Source organism: Oncorhynchus keta, chromosome 34 (genome assembly GCF_023373465.1).
Source record: "Oncorhynchus keta strain PuntledgeMale-10-30-2019 chromosome 34, Oket_V2, whole genome shotgun sequence".
NCBI lineage: Eukaryota > Metazoa > Chordata > Actinopteri > Salmoniformes > Salmonidae > Oncorhynchus > Oncorhynchus keta.
Window position 1 is genome coordinate 20,828,856 of NC_068454.1, and position 22,524 is coordinate 20,851,379.

The window sequence follows — 22,524 nt, forward strand, 5'->3', positions numbered from 1 at the left end:
ACACCCGGTTGATATATTATCGAACATATATTTTAAAAACAACCTGAGGATTGATTATAAAAAAACATTGGACATGTTTCTGTGGATATTATTTGGAATATATGTCTGCGTTGTCGTGACCGCTCTTTCCTGTGGATTTCTGAACATAATGTGACAAACAAACGGAGGTATTTTGGGTATGAAAATAATCTTTATGGAACAAAAGGAACATTTGTTGTGTAACTGGGAGTCTCGTGAGTGAAAACATCCGAAGATCATCAAAGGTAAACGATTAATTTGATTGCTTTTCTGATTTTCGTGACCTAGCTACTTAATGCTTAATGTACATAATGTTATGCTATGCTATCGATAAACTTACACAAACGCTTGGATTGCTTTCGCTGTAAAGCATTATTTCAAAATCTGAGACGACAGGTGGATTAACAAAAGCCTAAGCTGTGTTTTGCAATATTGCACTTGTGATTTCATGAATATGAATATTTTTTTGTAATATTATTTGACTGTGGCGCTATGCTATTCAGCGGTTGCTGATGACAATTATCCCGCTACCGGGATGTGTAGCGTCCAACAAGTTAACCCAACCCCTCTGAATCATTGATGACCATGACGAATACTCAAAGCATACACTGACCAGCTGGCAGGTGTCTTCACTGACATTTTCAACCTTTCCCGGACCCAGTCTGTAATACCTACATGTTTCAAGCAGACCACCATATTCCCTGTGACAAAGAACAACAAGGTAACCTGTCTAAATGACAATCTCCCCATAGCACTCACATCTGTAGCCATGAAATGCTTTGAAATACTGGTCATGGCTCACATCAACACCATCGTAGACACCCTGGAACCACTCCAATTCGTATACCGCCCCAGCAGATCCACAGATGATGCAACCTCTATTGCACTCCACACTGTTCTCTCCAACCTGAACAAGAGGAACACCTATGTGAGAATGCTGTTCATTGACTATACCTCAGCGTTCAACACCATAGTGCCCTCAAAGCTCATCACTAAGCTAAGGATCCTGGGACTAAACACCTTCCTCTGCAACTGGATCCTGCTTGGCATCCGACCGCAAGGTGCTACAGAGGGCAGTGTGTACAGCCCAGTACATCACTCGGTCTCTGCCATCCAGGACCTCTATAGTATGCGGAGTCAGAGGAAGGCCCTAACAATTGTCACTCCAGCCACCCAAGTCATAACTGTTTGCTCTTCTGCCGCACGGCACGTAGTACCGATGCACCAAGTCTGGAACCAACAGGACCCTGAACAGCTTCTATCCCCCAAGCCATGTGACTGCTAAATAATTAGTCTGGGTAGCTATGGGTTAAAGACCCTGAACAGTCGTTCTGAAAACTACTTTTTCTCTCATGGCTAACTACCAGCAAGTTTGAAAAGATCGGCTGAGTCGCCTGGACTGACAGCTCTTTCGAATAACTATGTCAAGCAACTTGGATGCAGCGCTGCAGTAAAATCATCTCAATGAAATTTGGTGATTCACAAAGCAACTCGTAACAACATTGAAATTGCATCAATGATATTAAATCATTTTAATACATTTCCTGTTTGGCATGTCTCTTGTGATGCAGTTCAATGCAGCACTGACAGATGTTGACTTGACAACTGCGTCAGATTTCAATGCCCCCCGCCTTTGTTCCATGCTAGCTGAGGACCTAGCTAGACAGTAACTAATTAACACCTGACACAGATGAAAGGGGAAACAAGTATTTTTGTCATAGATTAATTAGGTAAACCTCTAAATTATATTTGCTGACACCCTACAGTAAAATCTTGGCACCAGTAGAGTAGCTATAAACCACTGCCCTCTGCAAATACTCCTTCTCCGATGTTGGTAACAAGGCGGTACTTATTTAAATTAGGTAAGAGAATATGTTAACATTGGTGTATTAATCCCCTAGAGTCGATTAACGCACCGATGCGTCAACCTAACTAACATAATACAAAAGTCTGGTATTTTTATTTATTTTTAAATCAGTTTAAGCTAGAGCTGTTTTTTTGCATTGGATGTGTCTCAATCCACTGCTGTCGCACTTCTGCATCTGCAGTGCAAGGTGGCAGAGCTAGAGTGGTGTTTGTCAGACTATGTTTGTCAGACCATGAGACATCCCGTCTTCTCACAAACATCTGTGGCGTCCGAATGGTTTGACCTACAAACTATTATGACCACTCTGTGTCCCCCCTTTCTATATTATATTACTTGGGTGGCTGGAGTCTGACATTTTTTAGGGCCTCATCAATCTACACACAATACCACATAATGAGAAAGTGAAAACGGGTATTAAAAATAAAATGTATACCATATTTACATAAGTACTCAGACCCTTTGCTATGAGACTCGAAATTGAGCTCAGGTGTGCATCCTGTTTACATTGATCATCCTTGATGTTTCTATAACTTGATTTGAGTCCACCTGTGGTAAATTCAATTGATTGGACATGATTTGGAAAGGCGCACACTAGTCTATATAAAGTCCCACAGTTGACAGTGCATATCAATTTAAAAACCAAGCTATGACTTCGAATGAATTATCCGGAGAGCTTTGATAGGATTGTGTCGAGGCACAGATCTGGGGAAGGGTACCAAAAAATGTCTTCAGAATTTAAGGTCCCAAAGCACACTGTGGCCTCCATTCTTAAATGGACGAAGTTCGGAACCACTTCTTACTAGAGCTGTCCGCCCAGCCAAACTGAGCAGTCGGGGGAGAAGGGCCTTGGTCAGGGAGGTGACCAAGAACCAGATGGTCACTCTGACAGAGCTCCAGAGTTCCTCTGTGGAGATGGATGAACCTTCCAGAATGACAACCATCTCTGCAATACTCCACCAAATCAGGCCTTCATGGTAGTGGTCAGAAGGAAGCCACTCCTCAGTAAAAGGCACATGACAGCCCGCTTGGATTTTGCCAAAAGGCACCTAAGATTCTCTGGTCTGATGAAACCAAGATTGAACTCTTTGGCCTGCATCCCAAGTGTCGCGTCTGGAGGAAACCTGGCACCATCCCTACGGTGAAGCATGGTGGTGGTGGCAGCATCATGCTGTGTGGTTGTTTTTCAGGGCCAGGGACTGGGAAACTAGTCAAGATCAAGGTAAAGATGAACGGAGAAAAGTACCGATATCCTTGATGAAAACCTGCTCAGGACCTCAGACTGGGGCGAAGGTTCACCATGAACCAGATCAAACATCTCTGGAGTGACCTAAAAATAGCTGTGCAGCAACTCTCCCCAACCATGCTGACAGAGCTTGAGATATCTGCCGAGAAGAATGGGATAAACTACAGGTGTGCAAAGATTGTAGTCATATCCAAGCAGACTCTAGTTTGTAATTGCTGCCAAAAGTGCCTCCCGAGTGCTCCCAAGTGGAGCAGTGGTCTCAGGCACTGCATCTCAGTGCAAGAGGCATCTCTACAGTCCCTGGTTTCATTCCAGGCTGTATCACATGTTTGGGAGTCCCATAGGGCGGTGCACAATTGGCCCAACGTTGTCCAGGTCGGACAATAAGGTAGGACATTGTAAATAAGAATTTGTTCTTTACTGACCTGCCTAGTTAAATAAAGGTTGTATTTAACTTTTTGTTAAGTACTGAGTAAAGGGTCTGAATACCTAAGTAAATTATATATACACTGCTCAAAAAAATAAAGGGAACACTTAAACGACACAATGTAACTCTAATTCAATCACACTTCTGTGAAATCAAACTGTCCACTTAGGAAGCAACACTGATTGACAATAAATTTCACATGCTGTTGTGCAAATGGAATAGACAACAGGTGGAAAGTATAGGCATTTAGCAAGACACCCCCAATAAAGGAGTGGTTCTGCAGGGGGGGACCACAGACCACTTCTCAGTTCCTATGCTTCCTGGCTGATAGCCTGACTACCATTAGTCACTCAGATGAGATCCTCAGACCCCTTGTGAGACCATATGCTGGTGCGGTTGGCCCTGGGTTCCTCCTAATGCAAGACAATGCTAGACCTCATGTGGCTGGAGTGTCAGCAGTTCCTGCAAGAGGAAGGCATTGATGCTATGGACTGGCCCGCCCGTTCCCCAGACCTGAATTCAATTGAGCACATCTGGAACATCATGTCTTGCTCCATCCACCAACGCCACGTTGCACCACAGACTGTCCAGGAGTTGGCGGATGCTTTAGTCCAGGTCTGGGAGGAGATCCCTCAGGAGACCATCTGCCACCTCATCAGGAGCATGCCCAGGCGTTGTAGGGAGGTCATACAGGCACGTGGAGGCCACACACACTACTGAGCCTCATTTTGACTTGTTTTAAGGACATTACATCAAAGTTGGATCAGCCTGTAGTGTGGTTTTCCACTTTAATTTTGAGCGTGACTCCAAATCCAGACCTCCATGGGTGGATAAATTTGATTTCCATGGATAATTTTTGTGTGATTTTGTTGTCAGCACATTCCACTATGTAAAGAAAAAAGTATTTAATAAGAATATTTCATTCATTCAGATCTAGGATGTGTTATTTAAGTGTTCCCTTTATTTTTTTGAGCACTATATATATATATATATATATATATATATATATATATTTATGATATATATTTATGATATATTTTCTTTACCCCGCTTTCTCCCCAATTTGGTGGTATCCAATTGTTTTTTTTAGTAGCTACTATCTTGTCTCATCGCTACAACTCCCGTACGGGCTCGGGAGAGACGAAGGTTGAAAGTGTGTCCTCCAATAGACAACCCAACCAAGCCACACAGCGCGCATCCAACCCGGAAGCCAGCCGCACCAATGTGTCGGAGGAAACACCTGCACCTGACAACCTTGGTTAGCGCGCACTGCGCCCGGCCTGCCACAGGAGTCGCTGGTGCGATGAAACAAGGATGTCCCTACCGGCCAACCCCTCCCTAACCCGGACGACGCTAGTCAATTGTGCGTCGCCCACGGACCTCCCGGTCGCGGCCGGTTACGACAGAGCCTGGGCGCGAACCCAGAGTCTCTGGTGGCACAGCTGGCGCTGCAGTACAGCGCCCTTAACCACTGCGCCACCTGGGAGGCCAGTAAATTATATATATTTTGTAAAATAAATTACAAAAATTGTAAGTCTGTTTTATCTTGTCATTGTGTGTAGATTGATTTTAGAATAAGGATGCAACATAACAAAATGTGTAAGAAGTCGAGGGGTCTGAATATACATACATACACACGCGCGCACACGCACACACAATGACCTCGTACCCTTGCACGTCAACTCGATACTGGTACCCGTGTATATAGCTATCGTTACTCATTGTGGATTTATTCCACGTGTTATGATGATGTGGTTTAAGTAATGTCATACTTTCCAGGTCCATACCCAAACAGTTTGAACTACTAATTTTGAAAATTACTCTCTCCAGAAACAAGTCTATCACTGTTGCCGCCTGCTACCGACCCCGTCAGCTCCCAGCTGCGCCCTGGACACCATTTGTGAATTGATCGCCCCTCATCTAGCTTCAGAGTTTGTTCTGTTAGGTGACCTAAACTGGGATATGCTTAACACCCCGGCAGTCCTACAATCTAAGCTAGATGCCCTCAATCTCACTCAAATCATCAAGGAACCCACCAGGTACAACCCTAACTCTGTAAACAAGGGCACCCTCATAGACGTCATCCTGACCAACTGGCCCTCCAAATATACCTCCGCTGTCTTCAACCAGGATCTCAGCGATCACTGCCTCATCGCCTGTATCCGCCACGGAGCCGCAGTCAAACGACCACCCTCATCACTGTCAAACGCTCCCTAAAACACTTCTGTGAGCAGGCCTTTCTAATCGACCTGGCCCGTGTATCCTGGAAGGACATTGACCTCATCCCGTCAGTTGAGGATGCCTGGTCATTCTTTAAAAGTAACTTCCTCACCATTTTAGATAAGCATGCTCCGTTCAAAAATGCAGAACCAAGAACAGATACAGCCCTTGGTTCACTCCAGACCTGACTGCCCTCGACCAGCACAAAAACATCCTGTGGCGGACTGCAATAGCATCGAATAGCCCCGTGATATGCAACTGTTCAGGGAAGTCAGGAACCAATACACGCAGTCAGTCAGGAAAGCTAAGGCCAGCTTCTTCAGGCAGAAGTTTGCATCCTGTAACTCCAACTCCAAAAGTTCTGGGACACTGTGAAGTCCATGGAGAACAAGAGCACCTCCTCCCAGCTGCCCACTGCACTGAGGCTAGGAAACACGGTCTCCACCGATAAATCCATGATTATCGAAAACTTCAATAAGCACTTCTCAACGGCTGGCCATGCCTTCCGCCTGGCTACTCCAACCTCGGCCAACAGCTCCCCCCCCGTAGTTCCTCACCCAAGCCTCTCCAGGTTCTCCTTTACCCAAATCCAGATAGCAGATGTTCTGAAAGAGCTGCAAAACCTGGACCCGTACAAATCAGCTGGGCTTGATAATCTGGACCCGCTATTTCTGAAACTATCTGCCGCCATTGTCGCAACCCCTATTACCAGCCTGTTCAACCTCTCTTTCATATCGTCTGAGATCCCCAAGGATTGAAAGCTGCCGCAGTCATCCCCCTCTTCAAAGGGGGAGACACCTGGACCCAAACTGCTATAGACCTATATCCATCCTGCCCTGCCTATCTAAGGTCTTTGAAAGCCAAGTCAACAAACAGGTCACTGACCATCTCGAATCCCACCGTACCTTCTCCGCTGTGCAATCTGGTTTCCGAGCCGGTCACGGGTGCACCTCAGCCACACTCAAGGTACTAAATGATATCATAACCGCCATCGATAAAAGACAGTACTGTGCAGCCGTCTTCATCGACCTCGCCAAGGCTTTCGACTCTGTCAATCACCAAATTCTTATCGGCAGACTCAACAGCCTCGGTTTTTCGGATGACTGCCTTGCCTGGTTCACCAATTACTTTGCAGACAGAGTTCAGTGTGTCAAATCGGAGGGCATGCTGTCCGGTCCTCTGGCAGTCTCTATGGGGTGCCACAGGGTTCAATTCTCGGGCCGACTCTTTTCTCTGTATATATCAATGATGTTGCTCTTGCTGCGGGCGATTCCCTGATCCACCTCTACGCAGACGACACCATTCTATATACTTTCGGCCCGTCATTGGACACTGTGCTATCCAACCTCCAAACGAGCTTCAATGCCATACAGCACTCCTTCCGTGGCCTCCAACTGCTCCTAAACGCGAGTAAAACCAAATGCATGCTTTTCAACCGATCGCTGCCTGCACCCGCATGCCCGACTAGCATCACCACCCTGGATGGTTCCAACCTTGAATATGTGGACATCTATAAGTACCTAGGTGTCTGGCTAGACTGCAAACTCTCCTTCCAGACTCACATCAAACATCTCCAATCAAAAATCAAATCCAGAGTCGGCTTTCTATTCCGCAACAAAGCCTCCTTCACTCACGCTGCCAAGCTTACCCTAGTAAAACTGACTATCCTACCGATCCTCGACTTCGGCGATGTCATCTACAAAATGGCTTCCAACACTTCCTACCTCCTCATGCCTTTTGCACACATTGTATATAGACTGCCCATTTTTTTCTACTGTGTTATTGACTTGCTAAATTGTTTACTCCATGTGTAACTCTGTGTTGTCTGTTCACACTGCTATGCTTTATCTTGGCCAGGTCGCAGTTGCAAATGAGAACTTGTTCTCAACTAGCCTACCTGGTTAAATAAAGGTGAAATAAAAAAATAAAAAAATAAAACCTACTTGTGGGTGGTTAACTGACTTCTTTTAGGAGCAGTGTCATCCCTCTTGTCAGTCCATAGTCATATCCCTCACTGTCTGGCCCACTCACTCACATAATGGGATCATAGTCTGTCAGTCCCATCGACCTGAGCATGGATTCGGTTGGAAAGCGTTTGACCTGTAATTGTGGTCATCCATCGGTCACAGAGAGCAGAGCGGCGAAAGAATGTCGTTCTGTTTACTGTGGAAGGGTGGAGAGCAGACTGACAAGGCTCTAATCTTTAAACACACTGACGGATTCTCTGGTGTTTACAGGAAACTGCTCTCTGGGGAGCACAGGGTCGGGTTACATTGATCCGCACTGTAAACTGGACTGAAAGCCACACCACTGGCCAAGCAGTCCCACGGCAGGGCCAGGCCAGGCAGATAATACACACAATGTAATAACCACCTCAGGTTTATCAACATTAACGGCATTGATGTGGTCCGATAACGACATTTTTTAAAATCAAGTAACGTTTATGGTGACATTTAACTCCAATTGGATTGGGAGTGTTTTCAGTGCACTTAGGATCTCCTAACTCATCTATGCAGTCCTTATGCAGTGTTTTTGTAAAAGCTTGTCTGCTTGCATTGCCTGGATGTTGATGGTTCAATGACCAAGCCCAGGAGATCCCACTCCCGAGGATATTACGCAACCAGGGCTGGATCTCATTCCAATAAGTTGCTCCCTCCCTTCGCTCTTATTTCACGTCCCTTTATAAATAGGCTGATGCATAGTGACGTCACAAAGAATGGTACTCTTGGTATGCACTGTCTAAAGGCCTGCTGAATTGTGGGATAGGATGAGAAATGAGACATGATATGGACACCTGCCTGTCCTTCCTACAACCCCAGACAGCATAGCAGGGCTCACTTTGTATTACCATCACACAGTAGAATCCAGGTTGTCTTCCAGAAAGGATCTCTCCCTCCAGCCCCACCCTCTGGCTCCCTACTCTGCTCAGCTCAGAGAGCAGTTGCCATAGCGATTAAAGGGGCAGCTGAGTTCAGGTTTGTTTGGATGCCTGGTCTTCCCCAGAGATGCAGAGGCGGAGCGAGAGGAATAACTGGGCCCAAAATCTGTCTTCTCCAGCAGGTTGCGTTTTTTTTTTTCGCTCACCAAGCAAGGAATTTTTGTATGGAGGTCAATGAGCAAGTGTCGTATTTGGTTAACAAAAAAATCGAATGGCTTATTTGCTCAAATAGAAGTTTCGTAATGCTTACGAGTGCACTGATATAAATAGGTTACGTGACATCCCAGCAAGTTTGAGAATAAACACTTTTTATTTTGGAGTCGTGCCCGTTATTACACTCGTTTCTGCCCTCTCATTGCCTAGAATGGTCCCACCGGATCTTGCCTCTTCCCGACTGCCTTCCATTTTTTAAAGGAATGCCTTTTCTTTGTTAGAGCGGCCAATGAAGTATCTGGTCAATGTAATGGGTTATCTGTGTCGTCCCTTATCTGTTTCGTGTTTTGTTTCTCTGTAATACACTACAAACCTGCTAGCCTAGCTGTTAGCACTTAAGATTAGTTGTTATTACAGATTTATTAGATAATAGGATCATACATTTGGAGCCATCCCGTGGTCGACAGCTCCTCTTCCTTCCCCAGTTTGCAGGTCGTTAGTCAGTTGGTTGTTTTTTAACATGTAGGTCATGTTTATATGGTCGTTTCCCAGGGCAGAATAGCACATTGGAGCATTCTGGGAAGGGCTGTGAAATGGCGCCATGGCAATGCGCCCGTGGGAGAGTTCTGATTAACGCACGTTGGGCGGAGGAGAGGAGATGACGAGAAACCTAGCAGTGGATGTCTGATAATGGGATGAAGAACCAAATAGGATCATTCAGAACCCAGATGTCTGAGACTCACTGAGAGACTACACATACCATCTCTGTCCAGAGGGTAGGGTGAGGAGAGAAAAAGAGGGCTAGAGAAGAGGGAGGTGCTGAGTTAAAGGAGTTGAGGGAGATGGAGAGAAACATGAAGGGGAAGATGAGGAGAGAGCAATGTGGAGGGAATATGCAGCGAAATGAGGCTGGAGGAGAGGGAGGTGTGCATGTCAGTTTGTGTTCACTGGTGGCAAGATCAGAGTAGAATTCACAAGTGGTAATGTATGGAACACCTCTTGAAAATACACAGGGAAGGTTCATAAGAAGCAACCTGAGAAAATAATGCACTCCAATTAGGTCCAAAGCAAGGATGGTTGAGGGAGGGATCACAGAGCAACAGGATGTAATACCACTTTGGCGTTCTAAATTATGCCTTCAGTGGCTCTAAACATGAGCAGCTATAGAAAGCATTGTTTTTGTAGGCATTAACTACGCAATGGCTCATTCAAAGCCAATGGGAAATAAATGTTTCTGTATTTAAATTGATGCCAAAAAGGTCTGTGGTAAACACAATCTTCATCAGCTAATTTCACTTTTATGAATTTTAAAGCATTTTATCTCATTGAACAAAACATGTCGCCTAAGCCTGTGTTTACCTCAGACCTTATTTTCGGCGTTTATCCCAAAACCCCATTCTTTCCCCCATATGAATGGCTGAACGAACCAGAGGTAACTAATTTCTGATTTTTAAGACTAAGCTGAGGAGCTCTATTATGACAGATGGATTCCTCCAATCACACCTCAGGGGATGTGGGATTGACGAGACTAAGTCCCTCCCCCAGGGTTATATTCTCATCTCTCCTCAATATTTATAAGCTCATTACAATATTCCCATTCCCATTAGCCCCCCTGTCGGAGCTCTGATAACATCTACAATTACACACATAGTCTTCTGCTGGTTGTCGAACTGTGCTCCCCGGGTGGCTAATATCCTCCTAATGAACAGTCATTTCCTTGTTGGACGACCATGTTGGTGAGAGAGCGAGGGAGCTTGTCGCTGCTCTTGTGGGAAATGATACAGCAGTGGCGACGTTAGTCTTAAAGCTTCCCAGGCCGGCTGTGCTGTGGGATCACTGGGATGGATGCTTTAACTGTGGTAGTGGATGAATCCTGAGTGGGGAGGGATGATGTGGTGGTGATGACTTTATAATGACAGCTGGAGGGGCCAGAGACACTGATTTCAGCTTGAGGGAGTGTGGGAGAAAGAGAGATGAGTAAGGAGAGATGAGGCTCAGCCTGGTGAGTCAGGTTATAGTCAGCCTGTATCTCTTATTCTCTAACTGCTGAGAAACTCCCCAGTCAATATCCGACACTCTGAAATGAGCGAACGCCTCCAATAAGCCAGCACAACATCTCTAGTCTCCAGTGTTGGTTTGTTTGCATATTTGTGTTTGTGATATTTCTTATCAATCCATATGCATTAGTGCAGCAGTGCACAGTAGTGAGTACTGTGCCAGTAGTAAACACATCTCTGTTTGGCACGTATGTTCTGTACCGTACAGTGTGTTTCTAGGGGTGTGTGTTACATGGGCTCTATCCTTGGAGAGGATGTTTATGGAGGAATTGTTGCATGTCACCCTGATTTAATAACCTTATAGTATGTATTTATTTCTCTCAGTGCTGAAGTTGAGGTTGGCCTGGACTTGCTAGCAGCGTTAGAGACCCGGTGAGATGAGAGACTGCGTCCAAACTTGCCCACTAGTCCCTATATAGCGCACTACTGGTTTGCCCAATGGGCTCTGGTCAAAAGTAGTACACTATATTGGGGCTAGGGAATAATTGCAGAGACTCAAGCTAGCTCCGGGTCCCTCCCAACAGGATATTGTCACATTTCCCTCTCAGCTGCTCCAACTCTCCCCTTTTCCCATATTCCCAGCGTTACACTCTGATTCAACTTTTAACAGGCAGGCTGGTGCCAAATTGGACGGCAGGCAGGAAAGCAAACTGATTTTCCCTCTTCTGAGTCTGTTCGGAATGCGTATAAGCCCCTCACACAAGGAAAACGGGATAAGGAGAAAGTTAGAACTCTTTTGAACAATCCACTTTAATGACAGCCTAAAAAGGAGCACAAAATTAGCTCCCCCTTTTGTTTGACAAAACATCATATTTATGACAAGAGAAACTGTTCTTCGGAGTAACACTATTGAATGGGCCACTCAGGAGCCAATTCCTCAACTCTGCAGCTCTGGAGTTGTTAACATCTTCTATAAATATTCATATTTGTACTAATGACTGGAAGGGGGAACGCTTAATAATGGTACAGGACGTCATGTTGGGAAGACCCATCATGCAGAGTGAGACCATTGGGAGGAGGAAGGAAGAACATCTGCTGCTCACCACAGTGTAGGTGTCCCTAAAACGAGGCTTCGCTCACATTCACTGCTCCAGAATTTCATCAAAGTGCTGTAGCTCAGTAAATATTCATCAGGCCGTATATAGTGACTGGCAGGTCCCACAGCACACAGCCCACAGCCTCATCACACAGTCCCTCTGGAGATGGGCCATGGTAGGGAGCAGAAGATTGAGAGGGAGAGATGGAGGAGAGAGAAATATGGAAAGATGGAGACATTGAGAAGAGACAAGCTCAAAATTTCACCATAGAAATCAAAAAGCCTAGCTGTTTTAGGCAGGCGCCAACCGAATTAGGAGGGGGGAGCACCTCTCCTTTGTAATGAAAGGAATGTTGGTAGGTCGGAGATAAATGTTCTCCTCAATTCTGAGTGGTTGCATCTTCTGCAGGTTTAGTTACCACCCAGGCTAGAAGCCTACGCTGAGAGACTGGATGTGAGAATGGATGTTCTCCGGGTGTGAAAAGTCTGTCAGCAGCTGCGCACATGCACACTTCCATTCTCTCACACACACACACGTGCACACATGTCGTTTAAATCAAGGATCTCAGCCACACACTTCATTGAGTTCAGGGTTAACCCCAGTGCGTATAAGTACTAGGTTAATCTGAAAAAAAGGAAAGATATAAGCGTGTCAGAAATCCTTTTCCCATCTTACTGTGTCTAGTTTTGGTGCCTACAGCCCTACATGGATGTATAAGAAGTATTGCCAACTCAAAGTACAGGCCTAGTCTTCCTGCTTCAGTTACTGGATTAGCCTATATCAAAACATGACAAAAAAAATAGCTGAAGAGTTCATTGTACTCGTTATTAATAAACAGCAACAGACCTAAAATAGCTGTAGAATACAGGTAACTGACAAAATAAAGGAAACACTTGAATGAGTTATACAAAGTATCTTAAAAACAGATGCTTCCACACAGGTGTAGTTCCTGAGCTATTCCTAAGTAATTAACATCCCCTCAGGCTTAGGGCAGGACCAGGTGCCCATTATTTTGGCTACCATGGCTATGCCCCCATCCACAGGGCATGAGTGGTCACCAAAGGATTTGATGTGCATGAAAATGATTTAAACCATACGTCATGGCTGTCTCAGATCTCAACTCAATTGAACACTTGTGGGAGGTTTTGGAGCGGTGCCTTTTACACCACCAACAAAAAAAACACAATTATGGAATTTCTTGTTGAAGAATGGTGTTGCATCCCTCCAATAGAGTTCCAGACACTTGTAGAATCTTTGCCCAGGCCCATTGAAGCTCTTTTAGCTCGTGGTGGCCAAACACCTTATTAAGACACTTTTTATGTTGGTGTTTCTTTTATTTTTTTGCAGTTACCTGTATATTATTTCCAACAGTCCCTGGTATGGCTATTTGATAAAGCACACTAGAGATTTTCCCTGGTTTCCCCTTCTCAAACTCCTTGATCTCAATTTTTGACACAGATGGATTGGTGTAGATTGTGTGATTAGTTTACACTGCCTAAAGTACCTGCATACCGCTGGTGTTTGAAGGATCTGGTAGACCTTTGTTTACTTCAGCTATGCTGCTGTACCGAATGCACAGAAGTCTCCACACATAGTTCTTGTCGGATGACTTTGTGTATTCCAACTTTCAGGAAACGTTGCTGCTCTTGCCCTTCAGCCATAGAAGTAATTTGTTGAAAGTTTACACAAGATATGTTAATCTGTGAGTGGCCTGGTACACTTAAAATAACACATTGGATATTACATAGGCTTCTGTAGAGTGATGGAGTGCACAAAAAAACAGCCAGAAGGCAGTTTGTTCCCTTGGTTAGCGGTTCAAAGCCCACATGATCTCTGCAATAGTCATGCACATTAGTCATGTTATAGTTCTTCCTCTTTTAAAAATATCAAATGAGAGAATGCAAGAAGAACTTTCGGCAAGAAAGAAGTTATCAGATGACTTATCCCATGTAATCTCCAATGTAATGTTCTCAGACCTAAGGCTGGAGTTACACAAAGCAACATTCACACCATTTTTGTTGTAGTTGCAGGTTGCAAGTGAGATCTAAAGCGGCTTTGCTGTTACATGAAGCAACTTAAACACGATTAAAATTGTATGCAACAGCCAATCAAATTGAAGCTGCTTCTATGGTATTGTGTGAGAATTCTAAACTCACGCCATGTCATCTGCTGCATTACATCGTGATTTCACAAATTATTGATTTAGACAAAATGCTGGTTGTACAATTTAGCTAGCTAGACAAAATGAAGTTGGCAACACTTTGATCAAGCTCGCGAGATACTTTTGGTCATGAAATGTATGTGGACACTTGCTCGTCAAAGATCTTATTCCAAAATCATGGGCATTAATGTGGAGTTGGTCCTCCCCTTTGCTGCTATAACAACCTCCTCTTCTGGGAAGACTTTCCACTAGATGTTGGAATATTGCTGGCGGGTCTTGCTTCCATTCAGCCCCAAGCATTCGTGAGGTCGGGCACTGATGTTGGGCTATTGAAAGGCTTGCAGTAGGTGTTCCAATTCATCCCAAAGGTATTCGATGGGGTTGAGGTCAGGGCTCTGTGCAGGCCAGTCAAGATCTTCCACACCGATCTCGACAAACAAATTCTGTATGGACCTCGCTTTGTGCACGGGGTCATTGGCATGCTGAAACAAGAAAGGGCCTTCCCCAAACTGTTGCCACAAAGTTGGAAGCACAGAATCATCTAGAATGTCATTGTATGCTATAGCGTTAAGATTTCCCTTCACTGGAACTAAAGGGCCTAGGCTTGTGTGCGGCTACTCGGCCATGAAAACCCAATTTCATGAAGCTCCCAACGAACAGCTCTTGTGCTGACGTTGCTTCCAGAGTCATTTTGGAACTCTGTAGTGAGTGTTGCAACTGAGGACAGACGATTTTACGTGCTACATGCTACGTGCTTCAGCACTCGGCGGTCCCGTTCTGTGAGCTTGTGTGGCCTACCACTTCGCGGCTGAGCTATATCTGTTTCTAGACGTTACACTTCACAATAACAGCACTTACAGTTGAACGGGGCAGCTCTAGCAGGGCAGAAATTTAACAAACTCACTTATTGGAAAAGTGGCATTCTATGACGGTGCCACTTTGACAGTCACTGAGCTCTTCAGTAAGGCCATTCCACTGCCCATGTTTATTTATGGAGATTGTATGTCTGTGTGCTCGGTTTTATACCTGTCAGCAACAGGTGTGGCTGAAACAGCCTCATCCACTGATTTGAACGGGTGTTCATATACTTTTGTGTCTATATATAGTGTAGCTTGCAATGAGCTAATGAGTTTGCTAGCTGGCGCAGCACATGTTGAACAATTTTTGTTTAAACTGGTCAGAGAGAGGTCTGGGTTCACTTCAGAAATTGTATTCATTGACTTCCAAACCATGTACCAGCCCTGATTCCAGTATTTCTTTATACAGTGCTAGTTTGGGTAATGTTTCTTCTGTCCACGTTGAACACGGTTTCCACAGCACTGACAGCTGTTTTGTTGACATGACAACTTCCCAAATCTTTGAATGGATCATGTGACAAAAGCATTAGTTGTGATTGGCTGTTGCTTGCAACTAGTTACACAAAGTTGAAAAGTTTCAATTGGATGCAATCAAGTTTATTAGTTGCAGGCGGGGTGTTTCATGGAGCAATCGAGAAGCAACTGTGTTCCAAGCAACTAAAATTGCGTGCAAGTTGCGTCGTAACTGCAGCTTAAGGCATCCAGCAGGCATCCTCTTGTCATTGTTGATATCTTGACTCTCTAGTTAACCTTAACAGTAAATAATAGACAATCAGAAAATAACTTTGTAAATCCTCATTGGGATTCTCAGCTTCACTGAGAAGGCAGGGCGCTGAATGTCATCTCAAACACAGTGGAAAGCAAGACTCCGATCAAGCCCTCTGTGTTAACAGACCCACTGTGTTCTGTTTACAATCTCTGGTGTTGTAGTTCTGTGGAGCTAACAGCAAACCCTTTGGGAAGAGAGATATGACTTACAGCTTTAATCCAGTCATTAGTATATAACCAGTTGTGTTCTGAATTGTCTCTGGCTTGGCCCCCCAGTCAATCTGTGTATGTAGGGTCATGTCCTCAGTGAAAGGCCCAGTCCGAGATGCTCATAGGAGCCGGCTAATGGACAGATGGTCCTTTGTAGCTCAGGTGGTAGAGCTTAGCGCCGGTAACGCCAGGGTAGTGGGTTCGATTCCCAGAACCACCCATATGTCAAATTTATGCACACATAACTATGTCGCTTTTGGTAAAAGTGTCTGCTAAATAACATATATTGTTATTATACTGTAGATGCTGCAGCAGCAGATGTTCCAGTGCAGAGCCAGTCATTTGGTGGTGGGCGGAAGGAGCAGAGCGTGGTCTGAGTTGGCCATGAGGAGATTGGCTTCCCTTACTCCACACTGATCATTAAGCCAGACCCACATGCTGTTTACTCAGGAGGAACAGAGAGGGTGAGCTGTTGAAGAGATGCAAGAGAGGTGAGAGGAAGGGGTTAGGGAGAATGCAAAATGTGTAGAGGGGAGCGTCAAAGAGCAGAGTGTGGTTGAGATTGCTAGATAGAGGGGGCTGAGAGGAGGCTTTGGCATGGACTCGGTCTCAGCTTCAGCGCAGTAGCTGTCTGGTTCTCCCTCAAACTCCCTCTACACTGGGCCCAGGGTCTGGTCTGTCTGAGTGGAGCTCTCCCTCCCCCTCCATTTCCCCCCCTCACACACACACACACACACACACACACACACACACACACACCCGGCAGTTTATTAGACTGAGAAAATGAGTGAATAATGAAACATCACGTTCTGTGCCATGTGTGGATTTATACTGGAGCGCTAGAAAATCTGTCACCAATGAAATTGGCAGAGAAGAGGGTAGGGAGGAAGAAAGTAGCTGTTATGATTATTCCCCAAATAAACCTTATCTGGGACAATTTGTATCAGATTTACAATGTCTGGCATCTTTAAATACTTCCAGGTATAAATGCCAATCCAGCTTCATTTGATATGATTGGCCCAATTTGAAAGGTTGTAAGTGGATGTTGATAAGACTGATGAAGTGACAAGTACAGAGGGATGATAGGAGGCATGGAGGACAGATGGAGGGAGGGATTAGATGGATTATGTTTAGATGAAAACGATGTAAACCATACATCATGGCCGTCTCAGATCTCAACCCAATTGAACTCTTTTGGGAGATTCTTGAGTGATGCCTGTGACAGTGTTTTCCACCACCATCAACAAAAACACCAAATGATGGACCACCCGAGTGGCACGGTGTCTAAGGCACTGCATCTCCGTGCTAGAGGTGTCACTACAGACCCGGGTTCGATCCCAGGCTGTATCACAACAGCCATGACCGGGAGTCCCATAGGGCTGCACACAATTGAACCAGCATCGTCAGGGTTTGGGGGGCTTTACTGGGCTCATTGCGACTCCTTGTGGCAGGCCGGGCGCCTGCAAGCTGACCTCTATTGTCAGGTAAATGGTGTTTCCTCCGACACATTGGTGCAGCTGGCTTCTGGGTTAATAAGCGGGCGGTTGTTAAGAATGGCGGTTTGGCGGGTCATGTTTCTGGGGACGCATGACTCAACCTTCGCCTCCCTAGACCGTTGGGGAGTTGCAGCGATGAGACAAGATCGAAATTGGGGGGGAAAGGGCAGTGAGCCTGTTCTGCTTCCAGGAGGGCCAATCTGTCCAGATCCCAGGCAGGCCAGAGTCTCAGCCTCAGCCAGGTGGGTGTATTTTTAGAGTGATTTAGGACTGCTGTCAGTAGTGATAACACTGCAGCTCCAGCAGAACTACAGCCTGGCTGGTTCTCTCCTCATTAGGGTTCACCAGCAAAGCCACATACACAGTTAACAGCATGTATTAAAGGTGCAGTGAAATGCATGCAGAGATGTAGGTATAGTACTAGAAATGTATCAAAAAGAGCAACAGTTGTACCATCAAACTGAGCTGCAGTATTAAGATGTAGTATTACACTAAGGCCGCTTCAGCGATATTAAACAGAACTACAGTGATAGAGCTTTGCTGTTAGTTAAAGTGAATTATAATGACCCACACTCACCACCCTGGGCAGACTGCATCACTCCCTTGGCCTGTGGTCACATTGAGGGAGGGGAGGAGTGTGAGTGGTTTGGCTGTCAGTCGTGTTTTAATGAAGATCCCTGCTAGCCGTAATGGCGTCTCTCTCGCTCTCTCCATTGAAGGTGAGCTAGTGATTACCCTAGACTCCAGAGAGGAGAGGGCTGCTCTGCTCTCCCTCTCACTCATTCAGCCTTCACAGTGACAGGGGTAGGTGGGTCGTAGTGGTAATATTAAAGTCATGGTGCATCCTAGAGATTTATAAACCATAGGCAACCCAATTTGAAGAAGGCGATACTCTGATCATTGGCTGATCGCTCCTTAATGTCCATGCTAAAATGGGATCCAAAGTCACGCCCGCTGTAGTGGCACAGCACCTCCTACTTTTAGGGGGACAACACCTCCTACTCTAAGGGGGACATTATACAACAAACCAGGAGTGCTCCCTGACCAAGTGACCTGACAAGGAAAAACTCTTGGCCCAGGAGTTCTCCCCAAAGAATGTAAGAGGGGCGCTGCGCCACTATTTAAAACATTTCTATGTTATCATTTAAGGCCAGGCACCACACCCTAATACAGTGGTTCCCAAACTGTGGGGCGCGCCCCTGTACTCTTGAAAGTTGTTGTAGTAGAATGCACAAGGGGCAATTTCGGAATTGGGTAGTGCCTGGAGTTTTCCTCTTGTCATGTCAGTCATTACATACCTTAGAACTATTTAGAACTTCATAATGTCTAGGTTATTTTGCCCATAGAATTTGTTGTAATGTTTGAGTCACTCAAATATCACATGAATACACATTAGAGGCAAAATGTATACAATGGCAAGACGATTAGCTTTAAAACTGCAACATTTTCTCTCTGCCAACAGTTTGTCATGAACAGTGCTTGTGCCCATATAAATAGACATGGGGAGCGCGGGATGTTCCCCAATGCTGGAAGGGAGGCCTGAAAGTTGGGAACCCTGCCCTAATAGTTTTTTTTACACTAGATTGCAAATCAAATCAAATGGATTTATATAGCCCTTCGTACATCAGCTGATATCTCAAATTGCTGTACAGAAACCCAGCCTAAAACCCCAAACAGCAAGCAATGCAGGTGTAGAAGCACGGTGGCTAAGAAAAACTCCCTAGAAAGGCCAAAACCTAGGAAGAAACCTATAGAGGAACCAGGAACTGGGGGAGAACTGCCACGTTCCAGGCCTCCCACTTTTATAGGACTCACTTATAGGACTGCAGCACCACCTTGTTAAAACATCCTGGGGAGAACCCTGTGTGGGTTTCATTCATTTGACATGGGCCACACATACTGTGTGTATCAGGGTTCGGGTCAATTCCATTTAAATTCCAGTCAATTAAGAAAATTATCGAAATTCTACATTTTCCTTATTGATAATAATTGGAATTTCAATGTTCTACCTGAATTGACTGGAATTTAAATGGAATTGACCCCTAACACTGATATATATGGTAATAAAGACATTTGGTTGCATTATTTATTGTTACATGAGACCCTAACCCTGTGTATGTCCTCTGTCCAGGTAATTCCCAGATGGGGGCCACCATAGTAGACGCCTTAGACAGCCTGTACATGATGGGACTTCACGACGAGTTCAAGGACGGACAAGAGTGGATAGAGCAGAACCTGGACTTCAGCGTGGTGAGTAGAGCACAAAACCTTTATTTCTGTACTTCAGTAGTGAAAACTCTGTACTTTGCCACCTTCTGGCTTGTAGTCTTCAGTGCCATATAAGCATGTGGTAGAACCTTCAGAGAACCTAGAACCAACAACAACAACTTGCTTGATGCCACTTATACCTTATTCAGATCTACTATCAACCACACAGACGGGGCTCTAGAGAGTCCGCCAAGCTACGGACAGAGGGCTCTGGTTTTTAGTCCCTGTCCAGTAGTGAAGCCTTTTGAGACATGAGGAAAGGGGCGTCTAGCGTTGCTGTGATGGAACTGGACACGCTGCTCGGAGTCATGGAAATGATGTGGGCAGGGAAAGTGTTTCAGACCACATAAAGGGCAAATGGACTGCAATCAGTACACCCCTGATTGAGACACCTGTCTTTTTCTCTGCCATCTCCCCCTCTGTCTTGATTCTCTGTTTTACCCCTCTCGCTCTCTCAGGCTAGGGTTATTAAAGCCCTGCAGATGTAATGACTGCACAGGTGGGGTGTGAATGTTTGACAGGCTGACACTGTGGAATGTAATTAACCTCTGGACTGCTCCGGTCAGCTCTGGGGTAGAGGGAGAGAAGGAAAAGGAAGATTGTGGAAGATGGGAGATGGATGAGAGAGATCGAGGGGAGGGTGAGAGAAAAAGAGAGGGAGGATGTTACTGATCTATGTTTACATCAGGGATGGCGGCTCGTGGGCCCCCCTTTTGAAGGCCCTCGGATCAACCCCAGTTGGATTCTCAATTTACTGTTGCAAGTTAGAATATTATATTACACAAGGTGTTATTTATAAATGTGTCCGCACGCATGACTGCCTCATGCCGCTTTGGATTAAGGCATCTGCTAAATGGCATATACAGTGCATTTGGAAAGTATTCAAAGTAAGTATTTTACAGCCGTACTCTAAAATTGATTAAATTGTTTTTCCCCCCTCATTAATCTACACACAATACCTTATAATTACAAAGCAAAAACAGGTTTTTAGACATTTTTGCAAGTTTATAATACATTTTTTTTAAACTGATAACATTTACATAAGTATTCAGACCCTTACTCAGTACTTTGTTGAAGAACCTTTGGCAGTGATTACAGCCTCGAGTTTTGAGTTTGAGACTACAACCGTGGCACACCTGTATTTATGGAGTTTCTCCCAGTCTTCTCTGCAGATCCTCTCAAGCTCTGTTAGGTTGGATGGGGAGCGTCACTGCACAGATATTTTCAGGTCTCTCCAGAGATGTTAGATCGGGTTCAAGTCCGGGCTCTGGCAGGACCACTTAAGGACATTCAGAGACTTGTTCCGAAGCCACTCCTGCATTGTTGGCTGTGTACTTAGGGTCGTTGTCCTGTTGGGAGGTGATCCTTCGCCCCAGTCTGATGTTCTGACCCCTCTGGAGCAGAGTTTCATCAAGGATCTCTGTGTACTTTGCTCTGTAAATCTTTCCCTCGATCCTTCCATATTCTCCCAGTCCCTGCCACTGAAAAATATCCCTACAGCATGATGCTGTCACCACCATGCTTCACCGTAGGGATGGTGCCAGGTTTCGTCCAGACGTGACGCTTGACATTCAGGGCAAATAGTTCAATCTTGGTTTCATCAGGCCAGAGAATCTAGATGTTTTTTCTGTGGAAATTTATATAGACAGGTCTGTGCCTTTCCAAATCATGTCCACTGGTGTACTACAATTAAGTTGTAGAAACATCTCAAGACTGATCAATGGAAACAGGATGCACCTGAGCTCAATTTCGAGTCTCATAGCAAAAGGTCTGAATACTTATGTAAATAAGGTATTTCTGTATTTTTTTTTATATGCAAACATTTCTAAACCTATTTTTGCTTTGTCATTATGGGCTATTGTGTGTAGATTGATGAATTTGTATGTAATCAATTTTAGAATAAGGCTGTAATGTAACAAAAAGTGGAATAAGTCAAGGGGTCTGAATACACTGTATATTACACTGTAATACGAATGCACTGTATATTATATTGTTATTAGTATTATTGACACTGCAGCAGCAGAAGTTCCAGTGCAGAGCCAGATAAGTTGAGTCATTTGGTGGTAGGCCTGGGAGTCTGGAACAGAGTGTGGTCTGAGTTAGCCACGGAGGGGATTGGCTGCCCGGACATCTCACTGATCATTAAGCCAGACCCTTACTCTGTTTACCCAGGAGAAACCGAGAAGGTGAGATATAGAAGGCATGCAAGAGAGGGGGGTGAGGGAGAATGAAAAATATGCAGATTGGAGAGGCAAAGAGGAGAGGGAGAGATTGCTTGAGAGAGGAGAGGAGAGCAGAGGCTGAGAGGAGGCTTTGGCTGGCTGTCTGGCTGTCTGTCTGGTTCTCGCTTATAAACTCCCTCACCAGACCACATAAAAGGGCAATGGACGACAATCAGTACATCCCTGACTGAGACACATGTCTGTTTCTCTGCCTGAGCATCTCCCCCTCTGTCTTGATTTTCTGTTTTACCAGTCTCTCTCCCTCAACCTCGCACACTCTGGCTAGGGTTATTAAAGCCCTGCAGAGGTAATGACAGCACAGGCAGTGTGTGTTTATGACAGGCTGACCCTGTGGAATGTAATTTACCTCTGAACTGCTCTGGTCAGCGCTGAGGGAGAGGGATAGAAGGACAATATAACAAATATACACACACACACTACCGTTCAGAAGTTTGGGGTCATTTAGAAATGTCATTGGTTTTTAAAGAAAAGCCCCCAAAAAATGTCCATTAAAATATCAACTTGGTCAGAAATACAGTGTAGACCTTGTTAACTTCTTGGTGACGGGGCCAGTATTGAGTA

At 45.1% G+C, this 22,524-nt stretch overlaps 1 protein-coding gene across 4 annotated transcripts in view; it reads left to right on the forward strand.

Annotated features, from left to right (window-relative positions):
* LOC118366814 (mannosyl-oligosaccharide 1,2-alpha-mannosidase IB) overlaps window positions 1-22,524 on the forward strand; it is a 111,947-nt gene that overhangs the window by 49,099 nt on the left and 40,324 nt on the right. For 3 of the 4 annotated variants that reach the window (XM_035749529.2, XM_035749530.2, XM_035749531.2), the window contains one exon: window positions 19,584-19,702. In XM_035749529.2, coding sequence (XP_035605422.1) covers window positions 19,584-19,702 — 119 coding nt within the window. Of the gene's footprint in view, window positions 1-16,297; window positions 16,448-19,583; window positions 19,703-22,524 lie in introns of those variants that run through there. The other variant, XM_035749532.2, reaches the window with a different exon arrangement.